Source organism: Glycine max, chromosome 1 (assembly GCF_000004515.6).
Source record: "Glycine max cultivar Williams 82 chromosome 1, Glycine_max_v4.0, whole genome shotgun sequence".
Classification (NCBI taxonomy): Eukaryota; Viridiplantae; Streptophyta; class Magnoliopsida; order Fabales; family Fabaceae; genus Glycine; species Glycine max.
Window position 1 is genome coordinate 27,970,347 of NC_016088.4, and position 15,947 is coordinate 27,986,293.

General features: G+C 36.5%; 2 protein-coding genes across 2 annotated transcripts; one reads left to right on the forward strand and one right to left on the reverse strand.

Annotated features, from left to right (window-relative positions):
- Positions 1-8,642: 8,642 nt before the first annotated feature.
- On the reverse strand, positions 8,643-9,159 carry LOC121174627 (secreted RxLR effector protein 161-like). Its single transcript, XM_041014264.1, has 3 exons — positions 9,017-9,159; positions 8,771-8,903; positions 8,643-8,669 (listed from the first exon to the last, which is right to left on the reverse strand). Exons 1-3 carry the CDS (start codon positions 9,157-9,159, stop codon positions 8,643-8,645), a joined length of 303 nt encoding a protein of 100 aa, XP_040870198.1.
- Positions 9,160-13,014: 3,855 nt separating this feature from the next.
- LOC100810292 (uncharacterized) lies at positions 13,015-14,304 on the forward strand. Its single transcript, XM_006574027.1, has 2 exons — positions 13,015-13,214; positions 13,341-14,304. Exons 1-2 carry the CDS (start codon positions 13,015-13,017, stop codon positions 14,302-14,304), a joined length of 1,164 nt encoding a protein of 387 aa, XP_006574090.1.
- Positions 14,305-15,947: the final 1,643 nt, after the last annotated feature.

Consider the following 15,947-nt stretch of genomic DNA (forward strand, 5'->3'; position numbering starts at 1 on the left):
AACAAAGGTACAATTTCAATGTATCTCAACTGAGAAAAATAATGAAATCATATTTTCGTTGTGCATATACAATTAGTGCAAAATGAAAATAGGATTTTGTTATATCTATCCTATTTTAACTCAAAACAAAATTGTGATTCTATTGTGCAGTAACAACTTACTCATGTTTTCATTGGCACCAAAACAATGAACAAATAGGGTGACAAATATACCACTTATGGAAGACCAAGAATAAATCTGACAAGAATGGGAAGGGGAAGAAGGAGGTGAGGGGTGTAAGAAAATTGAAAAGGGGTAGAATGGCCTTTTTACAATGTTTCAAAAAGAAAGGGGTGAGAATAGAATTTTAAAGGGTGAATAGCAACTCCCTTGTTAAAAAACTAAGTCAAATTTTAAAAAATTAAGACGACATTCATTATTTCTACTTTTCCTCTTTACTAATATACCTCTCTTTTTCATTTTATTTTCTTAAAATTGCCTTGTAAATGCACATTCCTCCCTCATCACTTTATTTTGAGAAAAAAAAGACACTTCCATTATTTGCATATTTACCAATTGTACGCCCAATGTTTTTCCTTGTGTACCTAAAATCCTACTATGCATCTCAACATCTACAAGAGTCATTGAAGAAAATCTCAATCCTAATGCTCAGTAATCAATCTTGTCTTTAATTGATATCACCTAGCTCAAAATGTCATTTCAATAAATAAAAAACCCATTTCTCTCCTTAGCACGTGCTTGTCAAAAAAATAACAATTCAAATTCAAAATCGGGCTTAAATTTGGATGTTGTTGCAATTGGACATGGGGTGTAACATTCCAATTTTCGTAAACTAGATTAAAAAGAATTGTTATTTATAAATAAATAGAATTTTAAAAGTAATGATGAGATTTTATAAATAAATAAATAAGGAGATATAATTATTAATTAAAATTATGATTTGAGAGAAAATAAAAAGGGTATTTTATTTATTTGTTTGATAGAGAATAAAATAAAGTTTGTTTTTATAAAATAATAAATAATAAATAAATAAATAGAGTAAATAATAGGTCGAAAATGCCCCTGGCTATAAATAACAACATGATAGGTCAGTTTCCAGACTGACTCCTTAGCCTCCTCTGCCTCACAATTTAATTTTTTCTTTCTTCTCTCAAAACCCTCTCTTTTTCCCGCAGGTCACCTAACCTGTTGTCTTAGAAAAATGATGATCTTAGACTCATTCACCGTTGGATCGTCGTGAAATTTGAGCAACATGTTTGCAACCCAATTCCGAGAATTCTCACCGTAGGGAATTTCGATATTATGTATGAGCTAAGAGAAATACCCCTCAGATTGTAGCATTTTCCTTTCCCGCAGAAACCCAGAACTATCTCGGAAAAACTACGATCCCGGTTTCGTTAACCGTTGGATTTTCATGAAATTTGGATATATTGTTAGAAATTAAGTTTAGCACGCTTTTACCGTTGGGATTTCCGAGATATTATTTGTGAAGGGAGAAATATAAATCGCATGATGATAGTACAAGTGGAGGCTTCAATCCCTTCTCTGTCTCTTTGACCTTTGGAAACTCTATCGGAGCAGTTAGAGGAAAAAAATTGGAGGAATCTCAGGGAACTGCTAGAGATGCAGCTATCGCTGGCTGAAGACACGTGAGCCCGCTTAGAGGTAAGAGATGAGTTATTCACAATTTGGAATTAGTGAGAACATGTGTAGGGATCCTTAGAGATATCAATTGGAATGGGTTTTGGGGTGTTTTTGCAATTTTCATTTTATCCTTATAATTATTACAGTGAATTATATATGTTTGACAGACCAATTTTTGTGAAATTGATATGCTATTGTGTTGAGCATGAACCCTATAAATCGAGTACTTTTTCTAATTAATATGAATTGATGAAATAAAGTAAGGAGAAATTTAGAGAGATATTGATTTTGTATTTTCTCTTTTTCTTGCTGTTTAGGTTTTTATATATAATTTAAAAAATTATTATCATAATTGAAATTGACCAAAGTGTTCATATAATTATTTAGAATTTGTGCATTGAAAGCTTACTTTGTAACTTGTGATTCAATATGATGTATGCTAGTTTATATATATATATATATATATTATATTAATAATTTATGTAAATAATATTGTAGAGTGTTATAGTATGATTCCAAAAATTATTAAGTGTTGGAGTTTGAGAATATTATGGTTAAATTTGATGAACATGTGTATGTTATACCTTATGAATATCATTGGGAATGTTATGAGATGTTAAAGTGTGAACATGATATTCGATTATGAATAAGTGGATGTGTTAACACTTGATGTTACATTAATTATATCGTGAGCTATGAATTATACAATAACCCGACTAGTGTTTATGCACAGTGTTAAAGAAAAAGTGTAGGTTCCTAGTTAGGAACCAGTGTTAAATTGTAGCACAATTGTGTTAAACATGTTTGAAACATGAGTGTGAGGTCGTGGTATTGTATAATTCATGAGCAGTGCTTATAAATGAAATATGTGATGAATTATGGAATGATATGTTGCCTTGAGATTATAATATTGTTATTGAGATTGAGTAAAAGTGTAAAGTAGAACAGGTGTTGAATTATGAAATACGTGAAAACATGTGATGATGGATTGTGACATTATGAGATGTGAAATTGTGAATGAGTTTTGGTTGTGAATAAGTGTGTGATTAACTCTTGATGTGACATTATTTGTGTTGTAAGCTGTGAATTGTACAATAACCCGACCAGTGTTATCTTGAGAAAAGTGTAAATGCGCAGTGTTAAAGAGAAAGTGTAGGTTCCTATTTAGGAACCAGTGTTAAATTGTAGCGCAATATGTTGTACGTGCTTAAGACATGAGTGTGAGGTCGTGGGTATTGTATAATTCACTAGCAGTGTCTGTGTGCTAAAATGATTTTAGGGGTTGGACCTGAATTAGGAGGGAGAGACCCTGACGGACTCTTCGGAGTGTAGGCCTTGGGGGTCACCGGGTTTGAGTGCTCCTTTAAGCCTATGCTGATCCCATATGGTTGGAGCATTCTCGCAAAACATCGTGACCCTGACTGGTCTCCCTATGATCTTACTTAGTGAGAGTGACCTGGCAAACCCATTGTGTGGTGTGTCTTGTTATGTACTCCTAAGCGCCCCAGGGTGGTTTTTCACTGACATGGTACCACATTGCATGTAGGCTTGAGTCTTAGCATAATTGTCTCATGCGCTTGCTAATTGTTTATTATGAAATTGAGGTGTTATTATGTCTTGATTAGAACGTGTGATTCTTGTGTAATGTGATTGATGGATGAAAAGTGAATTTTGAATGACAAAGTGATGAAATAATGTGAGATATGCTAAGTAAATTGTATTTGGCTACTATATGTTGTTTTGTTTCTCTCTAGTAGTTAGGAATGTGATAACTCACTCTCGGTTTGCTGTTTGTGTTTGGATCCTGTGATGATCTTGAACCTTGTGTTCGGGGGAGCAGATGGCTAGGTGAAGTGCTTAAAGGAACCTTGTACTGAAGGACGTCGGGACACAATGCTCTGATAGGATGTGACAGTGGGGCATAAGTTTTATATTAATTGCATAATGTTAGTCTATTTTATTTTATCTCACTGATTTAACAAAATATTTTTGTAAATTTTGATGGCCTTGTTTCGAGCCGAATATATTTTTAATAAGTTTTAATTGATAATAGTGAAGTGAATGTGAACCTTTTACCCGTGTGAATTTGGTTACCGATATTTTTTATATATTTTATTTATTTATATGCCGGGGTAGAGGGTGTCACATTTAGTGGTATCAGAGCAGGTCGAACCTTTCGGCCAGTGTGTTATGTGCTTATCATATTCTGGTGTGCACTCTGTGTGGTTACTTATGACTAGTTTTGTTGAATATGCTTGAATTATTATTTTTATTTTCTCCTACATGATTGAATGAGACTTAATAATAATGCTTATATGTGTCTTGCATCCTTAATGTTTGTTATACCATAAATCCACTGTTGAGTCATGAGTTATGAGACTGGTCATCTCTATAATTTATGAAGTGCGGTTTGACATTATGGCAAGCCGTTAGGTGATGCAAGAAGCCTTGATACTGATGGATAATGCCTTAATGAGCCCTTATCTTCCTGCGTGTATGTTGTTAATAAACTTATTTCTGTCTTGATGTGTAAATGCATGACTACTTAACTTCCTTTATTTTGTGCGTAGTCGTGAATGTAGTAGTTGAAGTTTGTGATTCCTTAATACATCTTTATCAACTATTTAATTCTTACTTCTTATATATATGTTGTATACTTATTATAAGAACCTTATAATTCTAGGTATGTTTGTAGTATGGTGTTTTGCCTTGATTGTATAGATAGAATGGTTGTTCGTGATTTCTTGTTCTTAGCAATGTTGATACTCTATAGTTCGAGGAATCGTATCGAGATATATTTCATATAGAATACTCTTTTGACCGTACCTTCTGATTCTAGTGCAAACTATTCTTTGTGCTGCGTGCTTAAGTCAAGTAATTCAATTTCACTTGCAAACTTGAGTATAATTCATTATGTGTTATGAGCCTACATCAAACAATTGGATTGTTGATGTTTCTGTCACAATCAAGCGATAGTTGATGTCTCCATATGTGCGTACACTGTGATTATATTTTCGTTTCTAGAATTCATTTGGAATATTTGTTGTTGATTCTGGATGAGTAATCCTTCTTGATTTAAAATTATTGTCTTCTAATCAATTGAGTGTTCATTTTGTTATGGGTTGCTCATCTTCCAATCATGTCTAGTTAAACTGCTTGATAATCTGTCATGTTGTTACTTCTGTTACGAATAGAGAGAGACTTCGCCCTCGTTAATCACGTTAAGATGTCTCGAAGGGAACCACTTGAGTATGCATTATCCTTGTTACCCATAGACGATAGTCAAACTTAGTAAGTCATGTACTTGTGTTCCTTGAGGATATGCTTAGTTACCACCTAAGTGCAAGATTGAGAATCTTATAAGTGTAGTACCCATACAAACTTGTAACCATAGTTCGTGGGAAATATCTAGTGTAGAGTTGTTTGAGAACATGGTGTAGTTGGAAAAGTTATGAAGTATAGTTAAGAGGTTTAATGTGGAACCTTAAGAAGAGAGTAAGGTAGTTAGTAAGACATTAATTGTTAAGCATAGAAGGATTCAAGAGTGAGTGTTCTTGCGTAAGGTAGGTGACCTAAAAGATTATTGATGATAGTTGTATGATTAGCAAGATAAATATTAGTTCTTTTTACCTTAATATGGAAAAAAGTTTGTGGATGCTTTAAGAAATACCTTAGTACCTATTGTGATCTCTATGTGTACCTGGTCATGTCATAATATGATTGATGTCCATGTGTGTTCGTGGAATACGTGATAGGATCTCCCACCCTGAGTTAGCTCTTGTTGTGGTTTTGATGATTAGTGTTTAGTATGTTTCCAGTTAAGTTGAATTATGATGTGTATTATAAGGTTTTTATAGACCCTTGGGCATCATGTTTCGAGCTAAGAGTTTTGTTATGCATTTTAGTAAGATGAAGATGACCCTTAGAGTATGCTACGTCTAGGTGGAAGATAACTACAAATCCTTCTTGGACAAAAGTTGTTTTGAGATGAGAGGAAACCTAAGATTAAGATGAAATGCTCTTAACTAGTAGTCGAACCAAAAGGTCATTTTAGGACTCATTATATTAACCTTAATGCTTGTTGGAGATGACTTAAGTAAGTTTAAGTTTTTGAGTGAGATCCTTGTAAGGAGTAAGCCATAAGTTCATAGAGAATTCGACCACTGTAAACCGTTGAGTGCTATCTTAGCCGCGTAGGTCCTTATTGGAGTAGTAAAGTATTTGAAATAATTTTCAAGTTTAGAAGAGTGCTTGTAGGAGGACAAATAGTGATCGATGTTTTCTTGACAACTTAAGACTTATGAAAAGATTTATCATATGTGTGATTTAGAATAGGTAACCATGGTGTTCACCATAATATTTTGAGAGACATTACCGTTAGTTTGACACATCATGAGGACCTTTGGAGTTGAATCCGAGATAAAAGAGACGGGTAAAATTCTCAAGAATCTTGTTATGAGTTTAGTTTCAATCGTTAGAACTAGCTTAGTAGTTAGAGCTTGAGTAGGAAACCGTTGATATAGCCGGTGTCCTAGTTATAGAGTTAGACATCGTAAACAACAGTTGAAACCTCAACTTCAAGTGCAAAGTTATAGGGTGACATGATGAGTATAAATGTGTGAAGATTACCTCAAGGTGAACAAACTTACAAAAGTGAGGAGGAATCTATATTGCTTATCTAATTAGCACCCAGTAAGTATCAGGTAGCAAACCTTAGAGTGGAATTGTTATAATTTCTTGAACTGTCTCATATCTGAAAAAGAGTCGACCTTGTGATCAGTCGCGTCTTTTTGTGTTTGTTGTTCGTTTCAAATTGTCATTAGTGTCTCCTATGATACCAAATAGTATGTCATTCACATTCTATTATCGTTGAGATGTTACTCTTACGACACAACTTAACTCATGAAAAACTATCATTGAGGGAACGAGGATCACCAGATTTATCGTCAAGTGTAGAAGACTATTATGATCGAAGTTACAGATAAGTGTTTCAACAGAGCACACAACTTGATATTGAGAGCTATATGTGTAATATCTTTTTCTTGATCTTTCAGCAAAGTTTCGGGGACGAAACTTCTTTTAAGAGGGGTGGAATTGTAACATCTCAATTTTCGTAAACTAGATTAAAAAGAATTTTTATTTATAAATAAATAAATAAGGAGATATAATTATTAATTAAAATAATGATTTGAGAGAAAATAAAAGATATTTTATTTATTTGTTTGATAGAGAATAAAATAAAGGCTGTTTTTATAAAATAATAAATAATAAATAATAAATAGAATAAATAATAGGTTGAAAATGCCCCTAGCTATAAATAGCAACATGATAGGTCAGTTTTCAGACTGACTCCTCAGCCTCCTCTGCCTCAATTTCATTTTTTTCTCTCTTCTCCCAAAACCCTATCTTTTTCCCGCAGGACACCTAACCTGTCTCAGAAAAATGACAATCTCGGAGTCATTCACCGTTGGATCGTCGTGAAATTTGAGCACCATGTTCGCAACCCAATTCCAAGCATTCTCACCGTTTTGAATTGGGATGTTATGTCTGAGCTAAGAGAAATACCCCTCACATTGTAGCATTTACCTTTCCCGCAGAAACCCAGAGCTGTCTCGGAAAAACTACGATTCCTGTTTCGTTGACCGTTGATTTTCACGAAATTTGGATATGTTGTTCGAAATTCATTTTGTCACGCTTTCACCGTTGGGATTTTCGAGATAATATTATTGGAGGGATAAAAATAAATCTCATGATGACAATACAAGTGGAGGCTTCAATCCATTCTCTATCTCTTTGACGTTTGGGAACTTTATCGGAGCAATTAGAGGAAAAAAATTGGAGGAATGTCAGGGAACCACTAGAGATGCAGCTATCGCTGGCTGAAGACACGTGAGTCCGCTTAGAGGTAAGGGATGAGTTATTCACAATTGGGAATTAGTGAGAACATGTGTAGGGATCCTTAGAGATATCAATTGGAATGGGTTTTGGGGTGTTTTTGCAATTTTCATTTTATCCTTAGAATTATTACAGTGAATTATATATGTTTGACAAACCAATTGTTGTGAAATTGATATACTATTGTGTTGAGCGTGAACCCTATAAATCGAGTACTTTTTCTAACTAACAAACACATTCGGATCATGTATAATCAGAAGCAATATTAAATTTAAACTAACCTCTAGCCATTGCTAAGCGACACACATACACACACATTTGGTTTTGGTTTGTTAAACCCTAACTGACTCAACATGATGGTGTTTTCGTTTCTGAATGAGCAGTATGTTTAGTTACCCAAAACATAGAGCAAAATGCATTTATATAGAACTTTACCTATTAGAGAGTTCATGAACACGGAGATAAATGTGGGTACCATAAAATCTACACAAGATCACATCAACAACGTTAATATTGATAACGGGTTTGAATTAAGGTTGAAAAATGGACCACATCTAACAACAAACTCTTAGATAATTGTTTTCACTCACTTTGAAAGTAAAACAGAACATATATTTTGTTCCTTGAATATCGAAAACAACAACAACCAACATTCTCCCACTTGGTCCATTTATCCCATTATCAATCATAACAAGAAATCAAATATGTGAATCATTGTGATAGGTCCTCTAATAGTGAGTATTATCTCCAGTGTATTACAATATATCAAGTCTCTCAACACCAGCTCTTAACTTAATGAATAAACCACATGTTTATTCTAGATCAAAACTAAATGATATTTCTCAAGATAAATAAATATGTACACAAAATAAATGAGAAAACATCAAGCTGAATAAGAGTTTCATCAAAACAACAATTGCACGTACAATAAATATCACATCATGCAACCAAGTCTCATTCGTACTACATGATCCTTAAAATTCTTTGGTGGCATGCCTTTAGTCAAAGGATCAACTATCATCAACTCAGTACTAACATGTTCAATGACCACTTTATTTTATTTAACGCATTCTCTTATGGCTAAATATTTAATGTCAGTGTGCTTACTTCGACTTCCACTCTTGTTGTTCCTAGCCATAAATACTGCAACAAAGATGTTATAGTACAACTTTAACGACCTAGAAATAAAGTCTACAACTCTAAGCTCATGTATAAAACTCTTCAACCATACACCATGCAAGGTAGCCTCAAAACATGAAACGAAGTCAGACTCCATAGTTGAAGTAGCAGTCAAGGATTGTGTTGCACTTCTCCAAGATATAGCTCCACCAGCTAGCATAAAAACATAACCAGAAGTGGATTTCCTGGTATCAGTGTAACCAACATAATTTGAATCAGAGTAGCCAATCACCTCCAAATCATCATCTTGTTTATACATGAGCATGTAGTCCTTTGTTCCTTGAAGATATCTCATTACCTTCTTTGTAGCTTTCTAGTGGTCAACAATGGATCACTTTGATATCTTCCCAAAACTCCAACAGCAAATGCAATGTCAGGTCTAGTGCAAACCTGAGCATACATAAGGCTTCCAACAACTGGAGCATATGGAATATTTTTCATGTGTTACCGCTCAAGATTATTTTTTGGGAACTGACACAATTTAAGTCTATCACCCTTCACAATGGGAGCCACACTCGGTGAACAATTTTTCATGCTAAACCTCTCTAAAATTCTGTTGATATAGGTCTCTTGAGACAAACCCAAAATTCCTTGAGATCTTTCTATATGGATCTTAATGCTTATGACATAAGATGTCTCACCCATATCCTTCATATCAAATTTCTTTGAGAGAAATTGTTTCACCTCATATAGCATACCCTTATTATTAGCCACAAGAAAAATATCATCCACGTATAAAACAAGACCACAAATCTTACTCGCACTAACCTTCTAGTATATACATTGCCCCATGACGTTCTCTTCAAAACCGAATGGAGATATAACCTCATGAAATTTTAAATACCATTGATGAGAAGCTTGTTTCAATCCCTATGTGGATTTATTAAGTTTGCATACTAAGTGCTCACAATCACTAGAGAAAAATATTTCAGGTTGTTTCATATAAACCTCTTCATCTAGATCACCGTTGAGGAGCATTGTTTCACATCCATTTGATGTAACTTGAGGTCAAAATGAGATACTAATGCCATAATTACTCAAAGAGAATATTTCTTAGATACAAGAGAGAAGGTTTCCTTGTAATTGATTCCTTCTCTTTGAGTGAATCCTTTGACAACAAGTCTTGCCTTATATCTCTCAATGTTTCCTTGTAAGACTTTCCTTATTTTAAAACCCTATCTACATCTAATAGCTTTTACACCATTAGGAAACTCAACGCGATCCCAGACTCGATTGGATTCCATAGAATCCATCTCATCTTTCATAGTGTTATACCATAAATATGATTCCTTAGAACTCATGGCTTGTGAAAATGTTTCAAGATCATTTTCGGCTACAATGTTATAGTCCGATTCTTTGCAAATACACTTGATAATCACTAGGAATTGTTGACATTTTGACTCTAGTAGGTCTTCTTAATGTTGGCTCATTATCTTGTTGAGGAACTTGTTGTTCAACCGGATTTTCAACATTGACTTGTTGTTCCTTGTTAACAACTTGATCTACATGATCATCTTCAGCGACTTGTGGAACTTCAACTATTGGTTGTTGATAACTACTAAATATGAGCTATTTTTATACTAAAAATATAATTAAAATATTCTTAAAAATGATTATTTAGCAGTTATTCATGCTTAATTGTTAAGAATTAAAAAATTTTCCTATCCTTGGTTTGCAGATACGTAAAAGAGGGATTAAAAGTCAAAAGAAATGCAAAACTAGAAAATAATTGAAAAGGGCCTAACCCAAGACGCGCTTAGCGCGAAAACAAGCATTGGCGCTAAGCGAGGAAGAGGCGTGCTAAGCGCAAATATAGGCACCCATACTAAGCACGAGTACGCAGGCCCAAGTCCACTCCAACAATTATAAAAAGAGAGTCAAGCCAAGGAGAAAAGACACATCGAGTCTCACAACACTCTAATACATACTCAAAGCTTGAGAACTCTCCCTTAGGGAATTCTTCCTTTTCTCCCATCATTTTCTATTCCCTTTTTCCATTTCTTCCATCAATTTCTAAACCCTTTTTCAAGTGTAAGGCCCCTTATGGCTATGAGAAGCTAAACCCTTAGTTAGGGTTTGGCAAGCCTAAAAAGCCAAAAGATGTATTTTATACTTCATATCTATCAATGCAAATAGGTGTTTTCTTTCCTATTATCCTTTCTTACTTTTAATTTCATGCATCATTCATCCTTGCATCATCTTTGGGGGTTAGGTGCTTGACAGAGGGTAATCCTTAATAGAAATAAAAGGAAGGTTTTGCATGCATCAGTTTTAGGAATTAGTTGCTCGACAGAGGATAATTTCTAATAGAACTAAAAGGAAGGGATATCTTAATAAAATCATTGTTAGACATAGAGTGATTGCATCATGCCCATGCATCAAAGCAAGCATCTAGAATTAGAATGTCATGCATTTTATCTACTGAATCTTTGCAAAGACATTTGGGAGATAGATAGGTAAGATAGACTTATCATCATAAGACATCAGGGGCAAGTATTCTAATAGATGTCGGTAGGAAAAATTCACCTAATTGATAGAGAAAAATCTCAATTAATACATCTTAGGCAAATGAGACATGCTAGGTCCTAACATTCTCATCTCATTGAATTCCTTATTATTTCCTTTTGTTTTTTTAATATCTATTATTTAGTTATTGTTCTTTTAAATTCGTCTCTTATACCTCATCTTATCTTTTCCTCTTATAAATTGGAAATTATCCAACACAAGCACAAAACAAAGTCCCTGTGGAAATCGGACTTCTGAGTCTTTACTACTTGGACATTTGATACACTTGCCAAATGGTTAATATGTTTTTGGCGCCGTTGCCAGGGACTTTTTTCTTCTTACTTGGTTGCCATACATATTCAATTTGTAAGTATTAATTCTTTTATTCTTTATTTTTTTATTTTAATTTTATTCATTATTTTTCTTCTCCATTCTTTTCTTCTATAATTTGCACAGTAGTGCTTGTTTTTGTTTATGCGAGCTAGAAATGCAACCGAAGATTTAGCTCTACTAAATCCAGAGATTGAAGCCACTTGCAGGCGTAACAACGCCGCAAGAAGAAGAAGAGAGCAAGAAATACAAGGGAGCAATCAACCCTCACCTCCACCCTCTCCACAAAGTTACTATCAAATGGAAGAGGAGCATGCATGATGAGTGACACTAGTGGACTACTCTAGTATAGCTACCCCGTAGTTCTTCACCAGTATTGCAAGGCTGGAGGTTCAAGCGGCCAACATATCCTATCCTCACTCTCTCATACAGCTAATACAAGGAAACCTCTTCCATGGTCTATCGAATGAGGATCCTTACGCTCATCTCACCATCTACATGGAAATATGTAACATGGTAAAGATAGTCGATGTTCCCTAGAATGTCACACGCCTCAATCTTTTCTCTTTTTCTTTGGAAGGGGAAGCAAAAAGGTGGCTACACTCCTTTAAAGGCAATAGCTTGTGAACCTGGGAGGAAGTTGTCAAAAATTTCTTGAATAAATACTTCCCAGAGTCAAAGACTGCCGAGGGGAAGATGGAAATATCCTCATTCCATCAATTCCCCGATGAATTACTCAGCGAGGAGCTCGACCGTTTCCACGGACTACTCAGAAAGATGCCTACACATGGGTACAACGAGCCAATGCAACTAAACATCTTCATAGATGGCCTGCGACCACAGTCAAAGCAACTCCTTGATGCATCTGCAGGGGAAAAAATCAAGATGAAGACACCAGAAGAGGCAATAAAGCTGATAGAGAACATGGCGGCCAGTGATCACACCATCCTTCGTGATCGAGCATACACGCCAACAAAGAGAAGCCTTCTGGAGCTCACAGCTCAAGATGCAACACTGTCCCAAAACAAGCTATTGGCCTGATAGATAGAGGCCCTAACAAAGACCCTCAACAAGCTCTGTCAACAACTACAAGCAATAAGTCCCTCTCACTCTTCGATCATGCAAATAAGGGGATGCCACATCTGCGGTGGAGCACACGAGCCAGGGCAATGCATAGCCCAAGAAGATTCTTCCAGAGAGGTGAACTACATGGGAGCTTAGAATCGCCACGGATTCCAAGGCTACGACCAAGGAGGACCACCGGGATTCAACCAAAGAGGATCATCGAGATTCAACCAAGGGAGGAATTTCACACAGGGTTCAAGCTAGAGGAATCATCTGGGGAACCAATTCAATAAGGAACAAAGAAGTCAACCTGTCCAGAATTCCAACCAAGGGATTCATCTTTATGAGAGGACTAGCAAGCTTAAGGAAACACTAAACCAATTCATGCAGATACCCATGTCCAACTACAGAAGCACAGAGTCATCCATCAAGAACCTGGAGATCCAAGTGGGACAATTAGCCAAGCAAACGGCTGAAAGACCCACTAGCATCTTTGGAGCTAACACAGAGAAGAACCCGAAGGAGGAATGCAAGGTAGTGTTGACTAGAAGCCAGAGGAAAGCACAAGGAGAGAAAGAGAAAATTGAAGGAGACCAGTCTGAGGAAGGAAGGGCGGAAAAAGAAGGAGAGAAGGAGGAAAAAGAGTAAAAGGAAGAAGAGAAAGAAGAAGAGAAGAAGGTCTTAACCTCTAAGACCAAAAGCCTGCTAGCCCGAGAGGCTAGGAAAGAAGAGCCACCAACCCCTCTAAAGGAACCCCCATATCCTTTAGTGCCATCAAAGAAGAATAAGGAGTGTTACTTCAAGCGTTTATTTGAGACATTCAAAGGGTTGGAGATAACCATGCCATTTGGAGAAGCCTTGCAGCAGATGCCACTCTACACCAAATTCATGAAGGACATCCTCACCAAGAAGGGGAAGTACATTGACAATGAGAGCATTATGGTGGGAGGCAACTGCAGTGCGGTGATACAGAGGAAGCTGCCCAAGAAATTTAAAGACCCCGGGAGCGTGACAATCCCTTGCACGATAGGGAATAAGTCAGTAGGGAAGACTCTCATTCACTTAAGGGCAAGCATCAACTTGATGCCTCTGTCAATGTGTAGAAGAATTGTAAACCTGAAGATAGACCCTACCAAGATGACGCTCCAGCTCGCAGATCGATCAATCACAAGACCGTACAGGGTAGTAGAAGATGTCCTCGTCAAAGTCCGCCACTTTACTTTCCTGGTGGATTTTGTCATCATGGACATAGAAGAAGATGCGGAGATTCCTCTTATCTTAGACAGACCCTTCATGCTGATTGCCAACTGTGTAGTAGATATAAGGAATGGCAATCTAGAAATAAGCGTCGACGACCAAAAGGTAACCTTCAACCTTTTCAAAGCAATTAAATACCCAGAGGAAGATAGTAGATCCTTCAAGGTGGAGGAGATTGATAAAGAAGACGTTGGTGCTCTTCAAACCACGCAGACTTCACTGGAGAAAGCTTTGATCAATGTTGTGGATTGTCTAACCAATGAAGAGGAGAAGGATCTAAGGGCTTGCTTGGAAGACTTAGATCATGAAGAAAACATTCTTGTAGGGGGGGCCATTTTTGAAGAATTAAAAAATGGGAGTCCATCTGAGAAGACCAAGGCAAAGCTGAAGATCTTACCCAACCACCTAAAGTATGCGTTCTTGGAATAGAACGAGACCAAGCCTGTGGTGATCAGCAGTGAGCTAATAGTAGAAGAGGAGAACAGATTGGTGGAGGTCCTCAAGAGACACGGGGAGGCAATAGAGTGACACATCAAATCTCAAAGGAATCAACTCTGCCTACTATAAGCACAAGATAATGATGGAAGAAGACTATAGACCAGTCATACATCCCCGGAGAAGGCTCAATCCATCTGTCACAACCTACCCTTTGGCAGGAAGGCGAGGCGAAAAGAAAAGGTGTGTCTTCCAAAATAGGAGCACGCATGGGAGTCGCCACCAACGTTTATTTGAGGACAATGCTAGAAAAACCAAAGAGAAAAAAAAAGGTCTCCGAATTTTGAAAATAAGGGTTCGAGAGTTGTTTACGTGTAGGGAAGGTATTAGCATCTCGCGCGCCCGTCACAAGGGACGACGACCTTAAATCAAGCGTGCAGCGTGACTTCAAAAGTTATTTATTTTTCCCTTTTTATAGCTTTTTTTTTTGGGTCAACAAGGGGATGCCCTTGCTCCTACGTATCCTCAAGTGCGATGAGGAATTTAGACCTACGTAGTTCTTTAAAGTGAGAGATTTTGTGTGTCAAATTGCTTTTATGCTTTTGAAAGATTCTTTTTAATTAACAAGAACAAAAAAAAAGGGGTCGCTGAGGTGTTGGACCTTGAACAACCTCAAGTGACTTTGGTAGAGAGAAATTAAGTTATGCGTTGATTTTATCTTGGTTCTATTTGTTAATTTTCAATCCCTTTAAAAGATAACTTTACGAAGCTAATGATTGGTTAAGATTAAACTTTACAAAAGAAAAGAGATTACCGATGATAGAAGGAGGAGATGAATATGCACAAAACAACAAAGGGGGCCCCTAAGGGTGCATAGATCACATTCAAATCTTAAAAACAAAACTAACTGATGGTCGCACGAAGAACACCGAACAAAGAATGATGTAGAGATTGATCGCAGTCTCGATTCGGCTGCGCCTCGGCTTTTTTTCCTCTTATTTCTTCTTCTTCTCTCTTATTTCTCTCAATTTCCTTCACTCCTCAATGCTGGAAACCTTTAAAACACCCCCTAGGATGCCTATTTATAGGCAAAGGGTCACTTTGGGGCAGTTTCAACTCACCCAGGCAAGTTGGTTTCTTCACCATGATGCTATTTGGTGGCCCAAGTGAGCCAAAGGCTAGCTTGGGCGAGCTAGGGTCCAGGAAAACCAAGGAAAAGACCCTTTTGCCCCCTCTTTTTGGTATTTTTTGCATTCTTGATCAAAACACTAAATGATCATCTATTTTGCACTATAACTGGCATTCAACACTGTAAGTCGACTAGTAAGGATCAGAAGATCAACGAACGATAGTCCCCGGACGAAATTAGGGTATGACAGCTGCCCCTTTTTACTTATCTTTTATTGGAAATAAAAGGGAAGTAAAGATAAGGAAACTAATTTCGTTTGGGTGACTTTGCTATTCGACCGAACAACTAGCGAAAACCAAGGAAGTGAAATCGAAAAAACAAGAAAACATTAAAGTCTTATAAAACGTAAAATGGAGGACACTGAAGTCTTGTAGAGTAGAAGACTTTTGAAGTATTTTTTTAAAGCATAGAAACAAAGGACGTTGAGTCCTAAGAAGCACAAAGACAA